At 40.6% G+C, this 26,122-nt stretch overlaps 1 protein-coding gene across 2 annotated transcripts in view; it reads right to left on the reverse strand.

The window, feature by feature from the left end:
* The window catches only part of DCN (decorin), a 189,491-nt gene that overhangs the window by 9,064 nt on the left and 154,305 nt on the right, over nt 1-26,122 (reverse strand). For both annotated transcript variants that reach the window (XM_069629267.1, XM_069629268.1), the window contains exons 5-6: nt 7,445-7,558; nt 1,176-1,269 (exon numbers count right to left, since the gene is read on the reverse strand). In XM_069629267.1, the coding sequence (XP_069485368.1) occupies nt 1,176-1,269; nt 7,445-7,558 (208 nt within the window). The remainder of the gene's footprint in view (nt 1-1,175; nt 1,270-7,444; nt 7,559-26,122) is intronic.

Genomic DNA, 26,122 nt, shown 5'->3' on the forward strand with positions numbered 1-26,122 from the left:
GCAGCATGGAGTTAACATGGAGAGTGCCAGGAGTGCAGTTGACTGCAGTAGTATGCAGTGTAAACAGTGCTCCGAAACATTTTTGGCAAAGCCTCAAGGTAAGAGAGTTTACATCTATTGAATGGCTTACAACTTCAGAAGCAAGCAAAGACTGCTCACAGACTCTAGTGTTCCCGAAGTGCTAGCAATGCGTCAGTATTGCCTCCCTTAGATCTCTCCGCTTATAGCTTTAATGGAAGGGACATATATAGATCAGGTGGAGGGAAACATAGATATTAGATCTTCACTCCACTGACCACACCAGACAGCAGATAAGTAACCACCCCATCACCTCCAAAAACACTGCCATGAATGAGGTCTAGAAAAAAACACCAGAATATTTTTTAAAACATCTGGCGAATAGCAAACAGCAAGTGGGCAAGGGCGAGGTGGATGAGACTACTATTCCCCCAGCTAATTCTCAAGTGGCAGCTCTTTACCTATTTCAGTTCAAATCATTGTGAGTGAGGTCCGTAAACTTCATTAGACAACAGAAAAGGAATAGCACGTAATTCTTAGCCATACGCCTTTTTTTCAGTTCCCTGGGCTGTGTAAAGACACATCCCCATTCCTGTTTGGAACATCAACTATACAGTTCTTAGATAACCTCTAGATATATTTCAGTAAATAAAAAAAAAATAAAAAAACAAAATCAGAGGTGTTATTACAGTAAAAGGTTTACAAAATTATGGACAGCATCATAATCCCTGACACTATGTAGTTGCTCTGGCCTATTTTGGATATATTTCCAGCAGGATAGTGTGTCTTGATTAATGCAACACTTTATTTAATGATAATGAACCATGTACTGGCAGAATACACTATGAGCATCGGTTCCACGTTGCTTTTAAGGCACTATACAGAAGCTAAAATCTCCAGACTCCTTCATTGTCTGTTAAATCACTGGAAAGGTCTAATAAAAACTGATCTAGCTGTAGATTTTCCCAACCTGGTGTGCACACACACTTCTCACAAATGGCATGGGTTCGTCTAGTAGAGCAACACAATTATTTACATGTCTCACTCTCTATAGTGTAGACATTTTGGGCAGTTTGGAAATAATTTTAAAGCTTAAGGATACATTGGAAAATGTTATTGGGTACCCAGATGAGTTAAGCAATGCTATGGTAACTTACTTAGCCAGGTTCCTAAGGCCACTCAGGCTGTCCAAGTCAACCTTAGCGATCTGGTTGCCATCAAGATGGAGCTCAGTGAGCGAACTTGGTAGACCTACAATAGAAATGTTACAAAGCATATACATTATATGGTAGCAGAGGTTGAACATGATGGTTTGATGGATTGATTTATATTATTTCTGAAGTGATTGGTAAATGCAGTGCATCAACATTCAAATCAATTAATTCACACTGGACAGTCAAACACAGATGCTACCTTTATTCATGTCCTATTGTTTAATTCTGCAAAAATATACAATACCAAGATGGGAGTCTTAAAACAAGACTCAACATTTCCAGAAAGTTTGAACATTTAATTAAAATATTTTCTAGACTTATCTATATATGATTACACAATGAAATAAGGTCAAATGCCAAGTCTAAATAGGCATTATGATTTCATATATTTCTATGAAGGGATAATTCTAGAGGGGCATGAGATGACTGGACACATTGTTTTCTTTCCCCTCTATCCTTAGAATGATATTTGCAACATCAGTAATCCCCAATTCCCTGAATGCAAAGGCATGCTGAAAATACACCAGAACATTTAGACTGAATGATAATATTGGGTATTTTGTTAAGTGCTTGTTCATTCTAGGCATCTTGGTACTGACTTGTGGGGTGGGCAATTGAGGGTAGCAGAGAGAACGAACATGTGGACCGACCAGGGGTTGATCAGCGATTCCAACACATGTTGAAAGATAGATGTTTCTTTGTGGTGAGCAAGTGTAGGGGAAAGGGGATCCATCACTATGATGCCATCACCAAAAAGCTCAGGAGCCTGGATGAACTCATCAGACTGCTAAAAAGCTGGATATAGGTACCTGTGCTTCCAAGGCGAAGTCTGACCTTGTGTCCTCAGGGACATTCATGAGTTGGGGAAAGAAGGTACTGTACATGTGCACTAGATCTGAATGATTTGGTTAATTCATTTTAATTGGCAAGCACAAAGTAATTTTGACTGGGCTAAAAGAAACGCTTCTGTGATGATGCATGGACCAGCAATCAAATAACTTTGGAATTTAGCTCTTCAGTTACAGGGGGATATAACTAGACAAACACCACTCCATGGGTGAATTGAACATTTGCAGGCAGCCTTCTGCACAGCACATTCTCTGTTCGCCTTTCATGAGGCCCAAATTTAAAATAATAGGTCACTTCATTCTCTTTTTCTCAAAGGCAGCCTTCACAAAATGTGGTTTATTGGAAAGTGGAGTGTTACTGAACTGAGTTTCTTTATTTTCTCTAATTTCTCTTGTCTTCCTAACTTCTTGCATTGACTAGAAAAAATGAAACATTCATATTTAAATTGTAAAGACTATTATTGGAAAAAATGCATTTAACTATTGTGTCTTTTCAGTACAAATTGTCATTGTGTTAATGAGATATCATTGTGAGTTTGACTGCATAACTTAAGTGTTTTTCATGTGCTACAGTGAATAATGGGTATTCAGTGAAAAGGTTGCCAACAAAAATGTTGTCAGTGAAAAAAAATTGTGAAAATACCCCTGAAGTGAAAAAGTTGAAAGCAGAATGTAGTTGAGAAATGCAGCAGAACAGTAGCCTCAATACAGTGCTGGTAGAGTAAGAGTTAGGGTCATGTCTGGTTTGGTGGGGTTCTGATTACCTTCTTTATGGTTAGGATAGAGGTTTCGGGAAGAGTCAATATTTTGGTTAGATTTAAGGTAGGGGTTAGGGAGGATGTGGGAGTACTGGTGATTTTGGTGTTTGGTAAGTGGTTAGGGTAGATTAGTTGTCAAGGTAAGGGTTAGTGTACAGGTTATGCTAAGGCTAGGTTTAATAGAGTAATGGTTTTGTAAGTGTTAGGGATAGGGAGGCTGGTGGGCATTGCATATGATAAACCTAGCATTTAGGTTAGAGTAAGCATTAGTGTAAATGTTAGAGTTGCTGTTAGGGTAAGACTAGGGTTAGGATTAGAGCAAGGGTTTGGTTTAGGGCATGGCAATGTCATTTCTGGTGAGTTGGTGATGGGTTTGGAGTTAGGTTCACTGTTCATTTTCTATTCATGTGGTCTTTTGAATTGAGTCACATGCACATACAATGTTTTAGTGCACTGAAGGGTTAGTGTGGGGTAAGGGTTCAGAGTAGAATTAAGATTGCAATAATTAGAGTTAGGAAAGGATTAGGAATAGAGTTAGGCTGATTGTGGAGATTTCAATTGAGGTTTGGGTCATTGTTAGGGTTACAGTCGTGTACTATGTGTATTAAATAGCTTTTTTGTTGACCTTATTACCGGCAACATGTTCACACTTTGTCTTGCTTCTATTGAAGTATTACATATTCCAAAACATCTTTCTTTCTGACTACGTTTTCACATGACTACATTTTCTTCGGGACATTTCCACATAGAACGGTAAAATGTTCCATGTGTTCATATTAAATGCCATGTGTATATGTTTAAGTGGAATATGTACAATTTCAAATAGTATTTATTTGATTCATAAATACAGGGTATTGGCGACATCATAAAAATCAAGCTGTATGGTTTGACAATCTCTATGTATTAGTTGCCCACGACTAGTGGGCAGAGACATCTCTTTAACTGCAAAAAAGAAGTGAAACAGTGATTTGCATTCTCAGGTTTGTGAGTGTGCGGGAAATCTCGCTATATTGATACAAAGCCAGGTCAATATCTGATGGCATGGATTTATATGTGAAAAAGCACAGAACAAAAGAGGTAATCATAGATACATAAACCTACACAGATTGTGCTAAACTGAGTGTATTCTGAGAAGGCAATCCACAGCGTTACCACAAACAAATCTCATTAGCCCGCTAGAACTGCAAATAGAGAACAGACCTAGCTAGCAATCACTAGGGTCTTAAGAAGGGCCCAGAAACAAAGGTGATTAGGTTCTAAAATGTTCTCAAGGAGATTGTGCCTCTATGTGCTGCCCTAGACAGGGAAATGGCAGTTACCACAAGTCTCACAGCCTATTTTCAGGATGATCAGTAGGCCCAAATTGTCTTATCTTTAGAAATGAGAAGGGACAGGAGGGCATAATGATTAATACGAGTGCAAAGGTACTCCAGTACTGAACCCCAACGACACTGTTGCAATTGACAAAACACCTTAAAAAATATTGTTTATGTCATGTTGGTCAAGGGGCTGATGCATTCTCCGTGACTTGCAATTTAGCGATTCTCGATTAGGGCAGAGTTGGTTACAGAGTGTTATAATACTCTAACCAGGAGTTAACCACATCAACTACAAATGCAGCTCAATCGACTCTGGAATGATAAAGTAGAATGTGTCTAAGGAGTTTGTGTAGGAAGACACTGATCTTTTTAACCCTGTTGATCTGAGTTAGCATGGAAATCTAGGAGTCCATCAGGACTACAAGGTTCTGACTCAGATGAGCAAAATCTATCTGCATATCATTCTGGTCCGACCCACAAGGGCAGTCCGGTACCAAAAGGCTAGGCAATTGTCCTCTGAACAAGAGTACCCTCATCAATCCCAGGCACCTGTTTCTGCCTTGTTGGGCCTGCTCAGGCAGGTGAAGATGAGACTCTCCAAGGCTAAGTGAGCAATGGCTCTAAGTCTGGACTAACCTGTGTTACTTGGGATGAAACCTCAAATTTAGCGAGAGTGGGGGAGCCCCTCATTCAGAAGAGAATTAACTAGCATGCCAGTGCTGGACTGCAGTTTCTCTGAGAAAGAATGATACAGCTTGGAGCGGATGCACACATTGTGCTTTGTGCTTTCATCTGATTGGCCACACACAATTGGCCTGACCTAGATGTCCTAAATGTCAAAGTGGTGTTAGTCTGTGCCCAGAAATTACAAAGGACAAAGGGCAAGTACCCTATGTAAAGAAAGACATGACCCAAAAACCCATACAATAAAAATAATCCAAGAAGTCAAAGAACTACTGCACCACTTTGCAAAGGAAAACAAGGTTTATTACATTGAAAAGGTCTAAGATGGTCCTGTGGAAATGAACTGACCCGAGCTGGTCACACCCCAAGAAGTACCAGGTTATATGGAATACATAGAATACAATGTCACCCAACCACACTCATTGGCTACCACCTATAGAACATGCTAATGCCCCCTATATTCCCTGGACTGATGGACAACACCTTATATAAAACCATTCCTTATCTACATGGCCCACTACATAATCACTGTTGACCCTAGGTACATGATTGGCCGACAGGTCCAATAATACACAAATACATTGTGACCGTCACGTGATGTGCACCACTATGACCCAGACATGTTCAAAGTAAGACTGGTGAAGCCAACTCTGCATTGATAAGACAATAGGCTTTCAAATTATACCAGATGCTGCGGCGTACAAAAGCTGCACCCTTGAACTTGTACTAGATTTACTGGCCCCATCTCTGGTCGGCCTATCCCAAATCACAGAGTGTTCTACACACAACTCCCTTATCTCCTTGAAACCTCAGGTACCCATTAATGACGTGACCAGGGCACCACTCTCGAGTCTGAATTTCAGGGATTTATTTGCTTTGGTCATGTGTCTACTTGTAGTTCAAATGGGATGACCACTCCTTGGGTGGGGGCAGTAGTTCTTTAAATCTTTGCCTGGCCTATTGGCATCACAAAACCTACTCTCATGAATTTGCCCTTCAAAGGCACATCCCTATCTGCCTTCCGCACAGCTAACATTCCATTCCCACACTTTCAGGTTCTGCAGCTAAATGCAATTAGCATTATCTGTGCACTGTGGATGCCTCTGACCTTGGCTTCTCCCTTGGGGGAGGCAGAAGGGATTTGTCTTGGGACTGAGCTAAACAGACCCACAGCTCCACGTCGGGGGTTTGCCCTTACCATAATACCTTTATAACTCTATTTCCACCTACTACAGCTCTCTCCTCCCACCTCACTAAAAAACATAACTTTGTTTACTACTCCTAAGCACAAGGCCTATAACAGTGCCCTATCTATACCTACTGCAATTGCAACATTAATATATTTGTTGCTCCTTCTGTGTTGTTATATGTTGGTATCTGATATGTGTCAAAACTAACTACAAGTGCCTTCTGCCGTGCAAAACTCAACCTACTCACCATGTGGCACATACTATTATGTTTTTCTCAGCCTGACCTTTTTTGCCTGGCTGGGATGCTCTAAGTGCATCCCAGCACCTACGTTACTCTATGTTTTTTTTGCAAACGGTTTTAAAGGTTACTCACTGTTCAATAGGTAGACAGTATAGGGATTTATGTTCTAGGGAGATATGGCTCTGTTTTATGGGGCCAATACTAGGAGTACTGCTGGGTTATGAACCAGCTGCAGTTCTTCTAAACATATCCATTGGGAATATGCATGCATTGTTGAAATAACTTACCCAGTTTAGCAATAAGGGCCTGATATGGTCCCCTCTGTCACAGAATTCCAGTAATGGGGTAATATTTACGAGTATGGGGTAATATGTACGAGTACAACAGGCGTGTTTGAGTAGTGACCTTATTGTGAAACAGAGGTTGGTTTAAAAAAAGGATACACATGGATTCTGGCCAGGTAAAAGGTAGGCGTGTCTGGTGGAATGATCTTATATGTGTCCCCGTTCAGACATTAGTTGGTACATGGTGCGTGCTACACTTGTATAAGTGAACGGTGATGTGTTTGAAGGAGAACGTGGCCCTCCCATCTGATTGCCACTTGATAGTACAAATAGGGCAGAACCTATACAGAGTAAGTGGTGCCTCAGAAAGTAAGAGAACAGATGTGAGTGTCTGGAGAACACTATCCAGCCACCAAGATGGCAGGTAGTGCATGCACTCTACAAGTATGTGTAAGTGTGTTTGTTAAAACTGAGAAAAGAATACCCAATTTCTCAATGTCACACTTTCATAATTTTAAGTATTAGAGTGTTCAATGATAGAATGAGACTGCTTGTAAACAATATAATAATAATCAATACCAAATAGAGTGTAGCAGACCGTATTCACAGAGCATTTTCCAATGGGGTTTTGCCATTATAAAACGCTTCTGTGAATTAGGCCCCAAGTAGTAGATGTAAGCATCTTGTTTACACATATCGACTGTTACGAGGAAAACCATTTCCATTAGATGAAATTACATTTGCTTTCAACAGTAAGCTCTGTCTTATATTCAAATATCTGTGAATTTGCAAGTAACAGCAAATCGACACACTGTGCACATCAGAAACCTATGCAGAGGTGTGATCTTGATAGTGACTATTTTTAAACTTACACCTCACAATGCGTACCTTGTGGAATACTGGTTATGTTGGTATCGGCAATACGGATATAGGATAGCTTTTTCAATCCTTGGAATGCTCCATTTTCTATTCCGGAACTGGTGATTGGGTTCGTTCCGAGCTCTGTAAACAAAGCAGTAGTTAATATGTACATATATCCAAACAACTTACACAAAGTAACAACATTCGAAGAGAGATTAAAATACAAGTTAGGGGGAATTCAAAATACTGTTGTTTTTATGGAAGAGTCACAATTGCAGCCTAAGGCTCCTATCTAATATCTGTTTCAAAAACATTAACTGACCCGTTATGCCAGGTTTAGATCCTACACTAATGCCTGAATTAGGCTCTGCCAGGAAAAGGTTTGCACCCACCACTCTTGGCCCACGAAGGCGTGCTTGGGAGTTGGGTACTGCAGGATCCTGCTGCTGGAATAAATGACAAAACAGTCTAGCACAATGAGTGTCTCTTTGTAGTGCTTATGGGGCGAGTGTCCTTGTGGCATTCCTTAGGAGTCAGAAGATATACCACCTGCTGCTCGCTTGTCTCTAAGTACTGTCTCTTAAGACTCCTGGTGCTTGCTATTAAGGGCATTCTCTATGATGATAGATCAATGGTATAACTAGTAATAACATTTTTTCCTTCTTGAAGGTGACCCACGAGTCACCTTTCAAGCTGGAGGGGAAATTACTGGTTTGCATTTTGTCTTCATGATTGGGGAGCAACCCGGAGAAAACATACTTTAGGTCTTCATCCCAGGAAATCGTTGAATATTTCCTTTTGCTGTTGCATTTCAATTGCCGGAATTCTCGAATTAGAGTCATATATGCCTGATAATATGGCATCACAGACGTTATCTGTCTTAGGTGTCAGTCCTAATTCCCTCCTATTTATTGTTGTGTATCCTCAGGTTGCCGTAAGGATAACCTGATTCTCTGAGGGTACAAGACAACAAACAGCACTGCTATACAGATAACGCTTCAAATGTCCCAACCATGGTTAATCTGCTTTCTCATCACAATGATTTTGTGACGTACCCTCCCCAATAATATACCCTGTGAAATTGTTCGGACAAAAGGCTGCTATTATTCATTGTTATCGAAAACAAGTTAGCCATACATGCCCTCGTGTATAATAAATTGTTTATGTTATGTTAAGTTAAGTTGATTTATACCGTGCACTGTTACCATTTGCATGGTCTCCAGGTCCTTGCGTGGCTCTGTAAAAAAGTTTGGAGTGGGTTAGTCAGGGAAGAGGATAGGATAGAGGTTATGCTCATCTGTTGATGCTTGCAGAACCAGGAAGAACCGGCATTGGTGTGTGTCTGCTCCTAAGTGTGCTCTGATTGTGTGTACTGGCTTGTTTTGTCCAGAGGGTTCAGGGCCAGTGTCTAGGATTGTTTGCTTTTTGCAGGTGTTGGATGTGTGGTTTGTGTTTTGTGTGTGTAGTATGGCTGGAAGTTTAGGGCATGAGCGGTATTTGGGCAGTAGGCTTTCAATACAGAGGCAGGGCTCAGAGGGCAGCATGTCTGTTGGGTTTGGTTTCACTGGAACCCTCTTACAGGAATCCCCTGAAAGGGAGATATTTCCCCCTAGACTTTTTGAGCCTTCTGATTTCCAATGGCAGCACCCCCACACTAGGTGGTATGCTGCCAGGGATCCCTAAGGTCCCTGTTTCAATATCAGTTTGGGTTCACTGGGGTGCACCCAGGTTCCCCAGTGAAGGAGTAGTCACCTCCTTTTTTGACTGGTGTTTGTTTCCCTTTGCAGCACAAGCCATGCTCAAGGGAGTGCTTTGGGGACACGTTGTATTGTAGTATATTGTATTGTATACTTCATCTATATAGTGCCCTTTCCTCTTTTGTATGGCCTCAATGTGCTTTGTGGCTGGAACGACCTCAGTGACTGCCCTTCATGTGCAGGAGGGTGTAAGAGATTAAATTAAAGATGTGTGAGTGCATTTTTGCTGGTTTAGGTTTTAGGTGGGCTGGCTCGGCTCCAGTAAGCAGCCCTGAGGTCAGGCACATGGGTGGGTGCTGTTAGTGGTTTATGATCAAGTTCTAGTGCTGAAAATTCAATGTGTGCCCTGCTAGACTGATTATTTTCATTGATTGTCGCTGTATACTAATGGCAGAGGTGTTGAGGTACGTCAGGGGTTTCAGTGTGGACGGCTATGTGTGCCTTTAGACCAGAATAGCATAGTCATATCTGCATTTTAGGGTTCATGAATGAGTGGCCATTCCTGTGGACTGTGTATACGTACCACAGGCTTGGCTGGCGTTCGACTACAGAGTTCTTTTCTTGGTCCAGTGCGATTGGCTAGTATCGCAATTCGTGGTCTCCCTGGAACAAAACTCTGAGCAGTGGAAGAGGGCTTGCATCTTTGTTGGCAATGACAATATTGTTACTTTCCAAGCATCACCTGAACAGTCTGGTAGCAGTTGTTACTTTTTACTCTATTTTGTAAAGGCACTGATCAAGGCTGCAGCTGCAGTCACAATAATGCACTATAGGGGACCATTTACTCAAAATGGCTCCCCTTGGTGTTTTTAGTCCTGTTCAAGGTGTCTTGTCCTTTGTTGGTCATTCTTCCTTCCCAGGTAGGGGGGGGGGCTCTTTTTTTTCATGCACCTTTGCATGTTTCTGGCAGAAAGCCTGCAAAGGCTCCCATGTGCTAGCAGTAAGTGGGGAGGGGTCGTCCAGACCCCAATACACATTCCTCCGGGAGACTGTCTGTTGCTGGGGAACATTTTGGAAGGCTGGCTGGCCCCAATTGGACAGCCACCTTCAAGTTTGAATTTTGCTTGTGCCCCTACTGGAAGGCTGGGGTCGCCCCCATCTCCTGTTTTAGATATAAGGAGATGAGTTGGACCCAGGAACACAAGTTGACCACTGGACTAGAAGTTATCTGAAGAAGATGACGACCGAGGGCTGATGGAGGACTGCACCAGTGACCAGTATTGGTCCAGTAGAAACCAGCATGTTGTGCACCACGACCTTCTGATCGACAGGGAAGACCTCTGTAAGGTGCCTTCCTCCCTAAGACTGGTGAACCAGTCACCTGATCTGTTCGAGGTTGGTTACCAGTTTTCTTCCGTTGGAGCCACTAATGCATTTTCCCTGCAAGGCCAAAAATAGTCAGCTTCCGTTGCAAGGACTTCCAGCTGCTCAAACGTGTGGAACTTGACATGGCCATCTTCAAGGCACTGCTGTGGCTCTAGAAATCCACTGTGTTGCCCTCCACCATGAGACATGACTGCAGGACGACCAGAGTTTAACCGCCTAGTTCCTGAGTGTCTCCTGACCCTGTTTGGAATCAATGGAAGGAGTGCATCCATGAAGATTTTCTCTTTCTCCAGGGTCCCCTTTTCATTGTGAAACCAAATACAGGAATTCTGCCTACTGTCTGAAGCCACCAAAGGGTTCTAACGACAACCGGGCATTACCAACCTTAAACTTGTGACCAGACGACCCTGCCTGATGATGAGCCTTGCTTCTGCCAGCAATTTGCTGTAACCTGGTCCTATTACAAACTTTCAGGGAGCTGAGATTACATATATCTAATGACCTGCCCTACTCCCCATAGGGTTTGCATTGGGCAAAAAGTCCTGTTTACCATAGCGCTATATGTAACCCATGAGATCTGTGCTATCGATGAGCAGGAGTGGCTGAGGCATATTAGCAATGTTTTTTATGACCCTGCTACCGCTATTGGAAACCTAATATGGCCTGGAACCAAGTTTAGCTTTAGCTTTACTCTGTAAGGGATTATGTTGAAAATTGGTGCTTTAAAAGTCTCTAGAGCTCCTGGCCCTAATGGGCTCCCCAATGTAATCATAAAAAACAATATGACATTTTGGAGAGAGCTAATGAACCGTTTGTCCAGTAAGGTATGCCAGGAGGGATTCATTCCTAAATCTTGGCGTTGTTCCATTCTTGTGCCAATACATATGAAGGGGCCCAGAACATGCCCAGAGAACTTCAGGTTGCTAGCCATGCCAGACACAACTGGCAAAATGTTTGTGTCCTTATTACCTGACAGACTAACTAAATGGGTGGACTCAATAAGTCTGCTGAGTAAGTTCCAAATGGGCTTTCGTGCAGGATCAGGAACTGCCCATTGTCTGTGGTTATTAGCAAACCGGCCAAGACTAAGGAACAACCGAGCCTCTACGTGGCCATGATAGACTTCCAGGCCACCTTCGATACAGTAAATAGGAGTAAGTTATGGGCTAAAATGAATCATTTTGGCTGCCCGCAAGACTTGCTATTAGCTCTCATGAGTTGACATGAGAACACCTCTGTATAAATTAGGCTTGACAATAAGGGCTTGGTGTCAGTGCCAGTCAGAACAAACCAAGGGATGAAACAGGAGTGTTCTCTTGCCCTCTGGTTATTTAAGATATATCTGGCTGAATTACCAGATGTGCCTGAATTGGCTAACAATGTGCCCACCTAAGTTAATTGGGGTCAAAGTCAATTGTCTCTCTTACACAGATGATCTGGTCTTATTTGACCACACATTTGCTGTCCTCAAAAGTTGAATGTAAGAGCTACAAAGGTTTCCTAAGGACCACAATATCATTTTGAACTATGAGAAGACTATGGTCATGCACTTCTCACACAAGTGTGTCTCTATCCCTAGCTTGGTTATTGACGGGAATATCATCATGCATGCCCACAGCTATAAGTATCTGGGTGTTGAATTTACCACTAGGATCAATTATGGAGAATTGATTGACGCAAGAAAACGAAAGGCAATTACTAAGCTGAATATAATGCACAGATGTGTGAAAGCGTCTTCAGGCTTTCGTTTCCAGGGTATACTCATCCTTTATAGGCAGTGTTTTTGCACTTCGATACTATACAGCCTGGAAGCAATTAGTATGAAAGCCTTCTCTTGGCTAGACGTGTTGGAGGACAGACTCTGGCAGAAAATTCTGGGACTGGCCCCTATCATTCCAGTTGAAATTATCCATCGGAAGTTGGGCCTCACATCACTGTCTACCATGGCATTTAAGAGAAGAATCATATTATATTTGAAATCTCGTAACTCTCCAGTATGTCCATTGTTACACTTACTTGACCAGCAAGTGCTTATTGCCCACTCCAATTCGCTGGTATTGCTACATTTTACATTACAACACATTTCTTCTGTATATTTCAAATATGTTATCAACATATTGGCAAATATCTCAATTCATAAATGGAAAAAGGCAACCATCCAGGTAAGGGACCTGGTGCATTTTATTAAGCACAAGACCACACTCCAGCAGATACAACATAACACCCAGAGAGCATACGTGTATTAATGATAATGTAAAATCAGACTCTGTTAGCAGTTCTTATAATTATTTGTGCACTACTGCAAGGAATTAACAATCAAGTACAACAGAACTGGCGAATCTGATGCTTTTTCCATTGCAAACTCAATTAAATCAATCTGCCAATGACAGTAATATGAACTGCAAAATCACCCATTATATCCACTTCCTTGGTCAATATGATTTGCTTTGAGCAAGAAATAACATCATGCGAAATTACCTAGCACTGAACGGTATGGGCCTCATCACGAGTTGGGCTGTATCCTGGCTGTAATACCTCCCGACTGTAATAGCCTTAGCACCGACCGGCCTGGCGGTATTACCGCCGGATCACGCGTTCGGCGTTAACAGTAAATCCTTAGTCCCCATTGGCTCCATTGGATCCAATGGGGCATTTTTGGAGCTAATACTGCAAGCTAATACAGCTGGGCGGTAATTCCGCCAGAAACAGGGTGCTAAATGGGATTTTCACCTCCAGATAAAAGCTGGAGGTACAACAGCCCATTTAGCGCCCAACTTGTGAGAGGGCCAGCCCTTCAATGTTGCGGTAATACCGTTATCATTGGATTTAAGGGCTACAACCCAACTCATGATGAGGCCCATGTTTTCCAATGACTACATGCTCCCGACTCCTCCTGATTCCAGTTAGAAACATGTGAAGAAAATAAACTAATTTTCAAGTCCTACACCCCAAAGTGGAGGTAGTTGAACAGAGGAAGGAAAATCCCTGCCTGTAATTATCCACCTGAAGTTATGTGTTCAAAATGGATGAAGCCAGCTGCAGTACTCACTACCATGTATAGAAGGAGCTTGACTAAATATCTGTTGCCGGCAAATGGATCACATCACACTCATGAAAACATTAACCTTAGTTCCAAATTATAAACAATGTTTTAAAGTTCCACTAGTCTGTTACACTGCTGCACACGTAGAGTCCAAGAGAATGGGGTGGGAGAGATAGGTAATTGCTAGTTTGAACCAAAACCTTAGAAAACATAAAGGAGTGATTTATCTATCCATTCGATTTCATGTCCACAGTTGCAATGCACAATATCCAAGAAGGTGGTGGTTTATGGTATTTTTGCTTTAAGTACATGGCTGCTCTTTTGGGCATAGACCAATCAAGGTTTTCTTTTTAGTGGTAAGATTCACAGACTACTTGTAAGGATGCGACTGCAGATATGCTTTGGTTAATTGAGTGTATTTGTAAAGCATGTGCTTATGGTACCATCACGTCGAGTTAGGGAACACTGAAATGTTTCAAATTGTCCTGACTGCACAAACAATGGGGAACCAAAACCTGGAAAAGATGCTGTGGAGTAGATCGATTTTATCCCAATAGGAAAGAGAAATTCAAGTTGTGTTCACCATATTACTATTAAGACATTGATGCGATATTGTTGCAATGTTGTAGTTTTTCATGTATTTAGAATAGTTATTTGAGGTTTGTTAAAGGTTACTTTTAGTGGTATTTTGTGTCAAGTGTGATATATTTTACATGTGCATACATGTAGCAACACAAATTGTGTGAATATAATATGGGGACACATTGTGCAACTTAGCACAATGAGATTTAAAGCACAGAAGCTTCATATAACATGGAAAAGGCTCTTGAATGGGGAAGCCATTATGAGGGGATGCAGTAGTTTTGAACACACACACGTACATAAAAATAAACATGTACACATTCTTGTTTGGCAAAACTGGCTGGCTGAGGGAGAAAGTATCGGTTGGCAGAAATACAGCTGCAACCACATGGGAACTGCTATTTGGATCAGAAACGGAATTAAGAGCATGGGCCCAGGGTTTGGCTTGGAAATCGTTGAGCAATTGGCCGAAGAAACATTGGCCACCTGGCACTGGCAATGTAGTGTTAGTGGCAAAAACTGTAAAAGGGTAACTGGGAACAGCAATAAACACAAACCTATGAGAAGGTCAAATAGATGAGCATGATAAAGATCATAATGGGATCAGAGACCAAATGGATTGCACTGGTGATCGCACACAATGAAAAGGTGAGAGGACAATAATACATTTCCAGAGTATCAGAGTGCTTGGAGAAACGAGTTAGTGCCTGATCAAAGGAGCCTTTTGTTATGTCTCTGTAGCCTCATAAAACATGCACGTCAGATATAGCATTGCAGGTCTCTGACTAAGTGGAAGCTGTACTAAAAAAGTGTTGCATGCCATGTTAAGGTTTTGTGTCTTGCAGGCAGAAACCAAAGAAGAGGACTTGGCTTGTATTTGCAATGTCATGAAAATTGTATGTCTAAGGGGATGGTGCCACAGTGAAGGCAGGCAATGAAATTGTGGGGATTAGATGTCCTTCTATAGGGCCAACCCATTTGTATTGTGTCTAATCACTTGTAAGGGAACATGAGGGACATATGGGAGCGTGCTAACTGTTCTGGAAATGTATATATTCTGTATCTGTTCTGTGGTTGAGGGAGACTCGGGTTAGTTCAATCTCCATGGAGTTGTCTAGACTCTCTTCCGGATGCCATTGTGCAATAAACTTGGTTAAATGACAATGTTCATTCACTTCTTTAGAGGTGTGTTGGTGTGCTTTTTTAGAGTACAGAGACACAAGGTCAGCCCTGACAATGGGTTTCCAAAAGGTTTCTTGAAATGGAGGTTGTAGTAATATTTTCTTTAAAAAGAGGAAGAGTTCCACAAAGTTGCCGCCCAGATCGAAAGGTACATCTATTTCTTGCTGCAGAATTGTTGTAGAAAATGCTTGCTCAGGTCTTTTAGAATGCAAAGATTGTGAAGGAGTATATATCTTGAATTTACCAATAAGGAAACTGGTGCCCCCCCTTGAAGTGGGTATTGTGAGCTAAGCAAAGCACTTTAAAAAGTATATGCTCACTGACCACTGCCAATGAAGTAGTTTCGAGGCAGAGAATGACGAGTAATTTTTGGTAACTTGTATACCCTCAACTTGGAGTTCTAAATTCTGTGAAACCTAGAGATAATATATTTTGCCAGGCTCAAATATGTAATTAATTACATATCAACCACAGGTTGCAGTATCTTTTAAAACATGTTTTGGTTTTATGTTCCAGAAGACTTATACTATAGCCTTATAGACAGAGAAAGGGTCATTATCACTGAATAATGATCCGCCATCAAGATATACATTGATAAAATGTAATTATCCCAAGGGATATAAACTCCTTCCAAGGTCTACAATGCTATTAGCACTTATTGCTAATAGAAATACATGTTTTGTAGATTTGTTGGTGAAGCAAAAATGTACTTTATTAGTGAGTAAAGTAAATTGACAAATTGAGTTATCAGATTAATTGTGTTTTTATTTTGTAGTGCTTAAATAAGAAGACTTAATTGCAAACGTGGTTAAGCTGGAAAGGGTTTAAAATGAACAATTATTAGGTGTCATATCAAAGTCAACAATTATTCTATAAGAAAGTGAACATTATTTCAATGACTTAGCTTTCTCTCTGGTATGATTTATAAGATGATGCAGTGGAAAATAATCCTTCTAGAGAAGGAATATCTTGCTGAAAACATCCTTGCCTTGAAACTGCCTTATTGTTTCCCTGTTTGCTTTAGGAGACAACGGGCCTAATTCACAGAAGGTTTTCCAGTAGGGTTTTGCCATTATTAAATGCTTCTGTGAATAAGGACCAACATTTTCATAAAGTAGTAAATAACAGTAGTTATTGACTGCACTGTGAATATTTTAATTGACTGAGAGGAGGTCCTTACCGCACTCCATGTTTTAATCACCTATAATTATTGAACACTTGACACAGCCATTAGTAATTGTTCTATGATGATATGAATCAATCATGAAGAATTTTATTGAAAAAAATGCTTTATAAGAATATTGTAAACATATTCTAATAGATTTAATTCACATTGGACCTCAATCTCTTAAATAGACTGTGATTGTCCATTCACATCTAAAAATGTAATTAGAGAATTAAAATGAATTTGTGAATTTTCACCCTTTTAGGATAATCTCCCATCTGAAGGCCAGCCCATATTCTATGGTACTCATGAAAAATAAATGTATATGTTTTGGGTACACAAGACACACCTATTAACAGACAGGGCTTTAAATATGGATATTTTGAATGCAGTGTGCATTTATAAAACCAGGAAACAACTATTTCCTATTTATTTGCACACATAGCATTCCCATATAGAACAATTACACATATTAGGGTAACATGTTGAGTATTGACTTTCTTGGAAGACACATTGTGGGCATGTAATCATGTAATGTGCTGTGTACATATTTATTAATACCATTAGTTCATGTATAATTTCATAATCATCACCCAGTGTGGGCACCACAGCTAATCAGATTGCTCAGAACGGGGTCTCAAACTCAGGGTATAATTCTGCATTCTGAGCACTCTCACAGCTTCTCATGTCAGTCCATTCATCTCGCCTATCTATCTCTCTCTCTCGACTTTTGCTGTTTCCTCAGTTGACCCCCCCGACCCCACACACCCAAAGAGATTGCGGCAAAACTGCAAAATGTCTCTTGTGTCCACCGAGCCTCCATGGAAATAGAAGAGGGGCTCTTCTCAGAGCCTTGCTTCCATTTCATTTCCATGACAGCCATTGAAGAGGAGCAGACCCTCCCCCTCTTTGGTGATAGACAGGTGAAAATGCCATTTAATGCATGTGCCCCGCTTTCCTGTCTAACATTATAAAAGCCCATTTGATTTTTGATCTGTGTGTCAGGGAGCAGAGAGAGCCAACCCACAGCACTTTGGAACACCATAAGAGCACGGTGCTCCAATTAACTTCAAATACAATTATGGATTATTCCATTTAATAGGTGACTGTCTAGTGGATCCTCGTATGGCTGTTGCAACAAGCAGACACCCAAACTCGCAGAACCATGGAATAATATTAGAGCTAGATGTTCTCATTAACTTCACATGCACTTATGGTTTATTTCAACCGCAGTACAGTAACAATGACTATGATGTCATCATGCTTATAAACACGCGACATCAACACGCTACAGCATATTATCCCATTTTGAAAATGGCAGCACTCACAATACACATTGGAGTGTCGCCGCCTGAGGTCGAGTACACTGAACCCAACTCTCCTTTCCAGGTAAAATGAACCTTAGCTGTAATAAAGGCCCATACATTTACGTCTTCCCCAACACACCAGCCTCTTTTAACACCACTGTTTCCCCTTACAGGAGAACAGCCCATGCGAAAGTCAAGGGCTAAAGACAAACAACCCCTTGCCACTATCATGTGTATACTGGCATGCACCAGATAACTGAACCAACGCTTTTTGACTCTTCCCCCCAATCACATGCACCTTCAATTTAAGACTTTTTCTAGATGTCTGTACTACCAGCCCTCACAATGACCCTCACAATGTCAGAGACCCCATTTCATGCTTTCTTTAGGCACCATAATAACAGAATTAAGTATGGCTGAGCAAGTTCTCCTCCCATGTAATTCTTAACCTACAGAAGTGAGACTATGATGTCTACAGGAGTTAGACTACGATATCTAATCTATCGGGGCACAGTCACCATTGGATTGTAGACCTATACACACCCATAGTTTGTTAATACTAAGCACAGTTAAGGCAGTTTAACTGCTAGTCCTCTTTCCTCTCAGCAAATTTCCTGACGGGAGTAGACCACGATACCAACAGAATAAACAGAATTAATAATAATTCATTCTCCCAACAGAAATAGTCCAGCAATTGAGACTGATATTTTGGGCCAAGGGTCCAACCCAAGGAACCATTTCAAGGATCTTGGTTGATATTATCCAGGTAACTTACACCACAGCCCACTCTATAAGTAATCTTACAACATGAAATGGAAAATAGCATGTGACACCTGTAATAAATAGTTCTTGTTTCCTGTCATGGACCTAGGTAGTCACTAAGGCCTGTGGCTCAGTGGACTAATGTATCCACTACAGGAACCTGTGTTTGACGCCATGGTCACAGGTTCGAATCCCAGAAGGTCCACTCAGCCCTTCATCCTTCCGGGGTCGATCAAATGAGTACCATTACATTGGGTAACAATAAACATCTGCTATTAGCCCTAAGATGCCCCTTTGGGGGTGAACGTGTGCTTTACAAATACGCCTGTTCTGTTAGGTTAAATATTCTTGAAGCATCAATGTCCACTTATAGGCACCAGATCTCCACACCACAATGGGGTGATCACTATATAATTAAGAACTGGGATATAACGGTGTACTCACACCGACACAAACACCTCAAGCTAAACAGAAATGGACAATGACCAATAAGCACCAAGAATCACTCACAAATGAGATCCAGTCCACGTCACGCTAATCTGAAAGACAAATGGGTTGCTTGAACGGTCCAAATGTATATGTATATACCTGACATGATCAATGTAAACTGTGTGCTGTACTACACATGATAATGGTAATACTTATGCTTGTAGATGCTCTGAACAATTACACTAACTGATATTCATAAGTGTATGCATGATTCTACCAACTTATAATCACCTGTAAAACTGAACAGGCTGACATATTATTTATGTTTCAAATGCTAACGACTAACGCCAAATAGGACAATGGTCGAAACTTGATGCACAATTCTACCTAATCAAAACCACCTATTAGCTTGAACAGGTTGAGTTACACTTGGTGTTATTAATGCTAACGACTGAATCCAAATAGCCTTGACAAAGCCTGCAGCAGGGCAAAACACCACTGTGTGCCGCCATATGGTTAATGTTGGCTGCAAAAAGAAAGACTCAAGCAACAATACACAATACTTAAAGATTGTATCAGAATGCTAATACTGTTATTATTAGAATGATGATACTGACCTCATATTAAACCTTGAATACATATTTTACATATACTTCTGCTGACTGAATACTTATTGGCCATGGCACAGTGCCACACCTAACTAGCAAACCAAGCACAAATGTATATTGATTGATTAGGGGAATGTCAATCATAATTAGGTCATTGCAGCCGGCTAACACACACTGAACAACCACCCTAAACAATGAAGGGAGGCACACAGATTTACCATTTTCCCCAACCCACACAACCTAACATTATACAAGTCAGAAGCATTGTCCATTGAGGTAGCCAGTCTGCCCTTATTATAGGCAGGTACATTAGAAAATAGGTGATACTACATAGATTTATTTAGGACAACATAAATACAAAGGAATGCTTACATAGCGGACACATACAAAATTTAAAACACAGCTCCCTCTGACAACAGAAATATTACCCACACTCAATAGACATTAGAAAACATATTAGAATAAGGCCCACAATAACATGAAAATAATCCATTCCTTTCTAAATGAATATAGATGGCTACAGAACTCAAAGCACCATGAAGATTTAAAGTGTTGAATAAATAAAATAATGCATGGGCATGTGCAGCTCAGAAAGGGAGTGCTTGGGCACAAGCCAATAAGCAGTGATTCAGCAGTTTAAATGGTAGGAATATACCATGTGTAATGGTATTGTTCAAAGGTTTTTTTTAAATAAATAAACGTTGGCAGTAGGGTGAAGCAGATAAATTAAGCGAGATGACCTTGGACACAGTGCGCTAGAATCTGAAGCAAATGTGCCAAACTCAGAACTGCTATGTTCTAGTTTTAAGGTTGTAACTAGAATCTTGTGATTTAGAAAACGTGAAAACACCTAGGGCCTCATTACGACCTTAGCGGCAGCCATGCTGCTACTGGCGGCATGGCTGCCGCCGAAATCGCCTCTGGGTCCGGGTTCCCAGAATGAGGAATTACCAGGCCATTCCGAGTTCAGAGGGCCCGGTAATTCCTCCCTCCAAGGACCAGGACCTGTACCTTCCCCATTCCCATTTCAGCCCCCATAGAGCTGAATGGGAATGGGAGAGGGAGCAATCAACGGGCCGATTACGAGTTGGCCCGTTGTTTGCTCCCTCTTCCCCTAGCGGGACCCGGTAAGTATGCCTGGTTTTACCAGGCGTGCTTACCGCGTCCCATGAGGAGACCTCGTAATGTGGCGGAACGGGTTTAACTGGTCCGCATCCTTTTGTGACACCCGTTACCCCGTTCCCCCAGGGTCGTAATGAGGCCCATAGTCATGCTAATTAGCATAATATGAAGTCATTGAATTATTGCGCAATGCTTTAATTTCTATAAAAGTGTGTTTGAAATGGACAAGCTTTGAGTCCTTGCTGTGATAACTGACATCTGTGGCATGAGTAACTTCTCCCCGCCGGCTGAAGAAAGATACAACTATTGCTGTCTACACAATTCAGTCTCTGAACGGGCTTTTATTGAGTTATGACTTGGAGAAGACGCCTCCTCAACTTATCGCTGACCACAAAGCAACACTTTTGAATCTGTTACAGATTAAAAGCAAGAGCTAAAGGTCTTTTCTGATGATATCCAATGATGTACGGCACTGCATAGTGTGGAGATGGTGCAGGAACCAAGCTGACTTCTTTCAATCAAAGCAGATGTCTGGTGGTGTGTTCTTTTCCAGGCTCTGCAGCGCCACAATGAAGGAACCAGATTTTGGGAAAAGTATGAAATTGTGCAGGCAACAAAAACTAAAGGGGAAAATTGCATTGTATAAAATAGATGATGAAATTCAATGAAAAACCTTTGTTAAAGGGACGTTATGGTTACAAGTAAAACCGAAAACCCCCTGAAATTCGTCAGTTATGGTAAGCTAAGCAACCATAACTTGCGCCACCACCATGCACTGCTTAGACTAACACCCAGGACATCAAAGATGACATCACAAATGTCATTTTTTGTTTTAAGAGAAACACAGTTTGTCCCCAGCTAAGCTGTGGGCTGCGTTTACAGAGATAACAGCCACATTATTTTGATCAGTAAAGGCAGTTTCAGAAAAACAAATGGCCTGAATATGGATTGGGTTAATTGAAAGGGTAGCAGAGCAATCCTTTTTTTAACAGCTGTGAGCTAAAAAAGCTACGTTTTTCAAGTGCAGTTCATTTAGGCCTAAAGAATGTGCATATCCTATGATGGATTTTAGCTAAAAATGGAGGGGTTTTAATGGAGACACAGTGATTTGCTATGCGAACATTTCAGCTAATGTTCGGCAGAATTTATAGTCGTCTGATAGAGGCAGAGATAACATTGCTGTGTTAGCAGACTTCAAAGAAGAACTTTGGAAAAGGAAAAAAACAAAACAGAGATGGGTTTTCCCTTTTTGCTTGCAGGCTACTAATTCAAAGGATGTGGGTTTTTTATGTGTTTGCGAAAGACAGATAATAGAACAGGCCTCATTCCTTAAATGAGAACAGTGGCTGAACCTGGGATAGCTCAATCAGTAAGGTGATGAGTGTTCAGTTTCTCACATTGAAGAGACAGGAGGAGAAAAAGAAACATATGTTAAAATGCTACCAAGAATGAAGAGGAGCTAAGTATTGCATGTACAATGTAGTATACATTAAGTATTGGAGTACAAGTTGAGGCCACTTTATTATGCCAGTAGGGCTGGGGAATAATAATATTTGGATTTGAGAATGAGATGACAAGTTTTGAAAAGGTGGTTTGAGGAAAAATATACATAATGCGAATGACACAGAGAGGGTGTGTAAAAGTAGATATTGGACCTTTTAATGAGGCAAATAGTGGTTGTTATAGATAGTCTGTGAATGTAAGAGGAGCAAAGGCTATGAAGGAGGTTAATTAAAAAAAATAAGATGAATGACTTTTTAGCAGGTGTGATTTGAGGCACATAATAGTACATATGGGAAAAATAGATTGGAAATATGTAGGTTCTGGACTATACAAGATAAGAATGAGTAGGGCTAGAGATGATATAAATGTGTGCATGTATAGTGTAGATTTATGAGTAAAATAGTTTTTTTTAAGATTTGTAAAACAGTTTTTTTTTTGAGAATGAAGCAATATGTTGTATATAGTGGTAAAGTTATTTTGTACTGATATTGTCAGTAGAAGAACATATACTGATTGGGGTGATATATTTTGAAAACATGTATTTTTGATACAGAGCTTTAAATCAAGCAGGGGCTCAGTACCACTCTCATTGAAAAAGTATGTGATAGCCTAGACTCATTAAACTGAATTTTATTTTTAAGTTTTTTAAGAGATATATCAGTAATAATGGTGTTTTATGAGTTAAGGATGTCAGTTTTTATTTGATTTAACAACACCAGTTGACGGAATCCGAGATTTGATGTTTTTAAAGGGAAAACAAACAAGATTTGATTTTTTGTTATGTGCTATGTTGAGATGGTGCCCTTGGGATGCCTTTGATTGATACGTAATGGACTGTATAGTATATGGACCCTTGTTTTTTGATTTGTTAAGGGTCTATATTTGTGAGTATTTTTGTTTTGGCCAAAAAGTAATGCATGATGAACCATATTTGGAGCACAGTTTTTTCACACTAGAATTTGTCCCCAGTCATTACCCATATATGGATTAGATTGGCCTCATTAGATCATGTTCTATTTAAATTACACAAGCTGCTTCACATATTAAGGTTTTTTTTATTTATGTATGATTTTTGGGAGATATGCCAGATACTTTTTTTTAGGACCTGATCATAGACATTATCTTAGCACAACTCACAGCCCCCCAGTGTAATTTACTCCCATTTAAACATTGTATGTACCTTTACTAGTAATAGATGGGGCATATTTAAAGGGCATATACTATAAATGTCCACTGGAGTAGTCACACAGATAAGGAAGAAAGACATGTTGAGCAATGAAAAAAGCATTTTTAAAGTTTAGGCACATTGGTGAAAAGTAATATTGAAAAGGGAAAGGTGCCCTGTTTAATGGTTTTCCAACATACAATGAATACGCACAGGGAGGTAGCATATGAATTATTCCAACAACTGGAAGGGCTCTTTCATGTGTGTACATTATCAAAAGGAAGAGCAGATGTATCCAGTTTATTTTCAGAGAATTTGTAACAAGAAGAAGGCAATGAAGTAAGTCAAATGAGGGAAATGAGAAAGTGATTGTTGAAGAAGAGATAGTGAAATGGTGGTAAGAAAAGAAACAGGCATGGGAGAGCAAGAATGAGATAGAGATTGCAATGCAGGCACATGATAGCGCTACAAATATCCAGACCGTGAGAACACTGGTCAGAAGAGTAACTAAGGACAGCAAGAGGGGAAACAGCATGTCCCCCACTGCATAGCACAGAATTATTCAAATACCATACCCAAGATCACGCATGGTGCCAGGCACGCACCAAGAATAGAAGTACATCCATAAATGTAAAGTACACAACAGAGAAGGGTAATGCAATAGCAGGTGACACCAGATAATGCACAGCAAACACTTACATGAGTACAGCAGGAATTAACAAGATTTTTGCACTTTTTACAATGGTGTCATGAAATACGTATGCACTGGCACATACATTTGTATTCATAATGGGGGAAGTAATAGTAATGAGAGGGAGCACATTCTCCAGCGGAAGACTGAAGTTACATACTCTATAGGATAGGGGAGCATTATCTGTTTATACCATTATTACATTTATTTGCAACATATTAACAGATATATCGGGGAGAGATTTTGAGTAATTACCCAGGGATTGCATGCACTATTTTAGGAATTAAATATGTAATTACACAAGGAGTCACATTAGTATTTTAAAGCCAGGAAAGGGGTATTTTCTATGGGACACACACCCTGATTAGCATGGCTTTCAAGAATAAAGTGTAGATTTTTATGATTACCTATAGAGATTTTATTCAAATGAAACATAACCATGGATGATAAAGAAGGACCAATGAGTGCAAGCAAGCTAAGAGCTGCAAACATGAGGGAAATAAAAGAGAAGAACAGTGATGCTCTTGGTGGAGAATAAAGATAGATTGATTTGACAAAGGTTTGTTTAGGAGGATTTGGCCTAAATACTGAGCATGTTATGGATCAGTAGTACTTATGATGAGTGATTTATTAGAAAAAGTGAAGAGGAAGGCACTTTGGAGCTGTAGAAAGAGAGGACATTGTGCATGACATTTGGAAAAACATACAGATTTTAGGTTAGGGTCATAAAAGGGAGAGCAACATACACACACACACACACACACACACACACTATCACATACCCTGAACATATATACCCTCCACAATAGTAGACAATTTTCCCACAAAGCAAGTATACCACCAATTTAAGAATTGGTAACCCTATGTCCTGCTAAACACAACATAAGAGAACAGAAAGTGCATATCATTTTTGTAGCATATTTGGAGCATTTTTAAAACAATAGGGGAGGGGTCACAAGATCTAAAAGGACACACAGTAACATGCAACCGGCAAGTTCAGGAAGGAGTTATGAGTAAAAACATAATGAGAGAATTCCTGCCAGTGCACAGAACAACATATGAGAGTAAGTAACAAGAACATTATATATTACAGGGCCTGTGGTAGTGCCCTATAGTTATGATTAAGTTGCTTAACCCATCGGAAGACCACTTTTTGGGTGGCTTATAACTTTGCCCCCCTGGACCCACAAAACTGCAAAAAAAAGTATATGGCCCCGTCAGATTAATTCTGCAAAGTTTGGTGTGATTTCGTGCTGAGAGGGGCAAAATTATAGGGCGGGTCCCAAAATGTGTGGTCTTTCTCATAGGCACAATGGCAAAACAATTTTGCCCATGCCTGCAGCCCAAACCGCTCGGCAGATTTTCACCATATTCGCAGCAGCAGTGGCAGCTTGGTGGCAAAAGCGTGCTTTTGAAAATTTGGTGTAAATCCATCCAATAGTTTTTAAAAAATGGCCAAAATGTAGGTACAAAAAAATATGTGATATTTGTGTTTGGTCCACGGACTCACTTCCCTGTTCGGTCCGCGGGTGGGTCTACGATTGGTCTAGAGGATGACGTGATGGTCACGTGACATCGGACGTGCCTGCTGATTGGATGGTGAAAAGCGTGAGGTTCGTCAGATTTTTGGAAAAAAAAGGCATGTTGGAAACAATGTCTTGGGAGGCGAGGGGTGATGAGGATGGGATGGGATATGGCCTTGAAAAGTCCAACAAATGGGTGGCTTTTCAAGTCCAATGTCTGCGAACAGTCCAGATGTCCAGGGCAGTCCTGTGATGTTTGCAAACATCTGAGATGTCCAGGGACATATATGCCTATTTCTGCATTACAGGGTTGGTGAAAAGCAGCTTTTGAATGGCCTATAACGTTGGTGCCACTCAATGAAACGGCATGAAATTCTGGAATTATTTTCCAGTACTGACTCTGAATGGATCTGCTTTGGTTCTGTTTTGTCAAGAGGGAACAACATTGGAGGGGGGGTCCCAACATAATTCAAAGGCTAATGAATGTGATGCCATTTAACAAATTTGCACAGTTTGAAAAACGATTTAGACCTAGATATG

The sequence above is a fragment of the Ambystoma mexicanum genome, chromosome 12, assembly GCF_040938575.1.
Source record: "Ambystoma mexicanum isolate Mex_15411 chromosome 12, UKY_AmexF1_1, whole genome shotgun sequence".
Classification (NCBI taxonomy): domain Eukaryota; kingdom Metazoa; phylum Chordata; class Amphibia; order Caudata; family Ambystomatidae; genus Ambystoma; species Ambystoma mexicanum.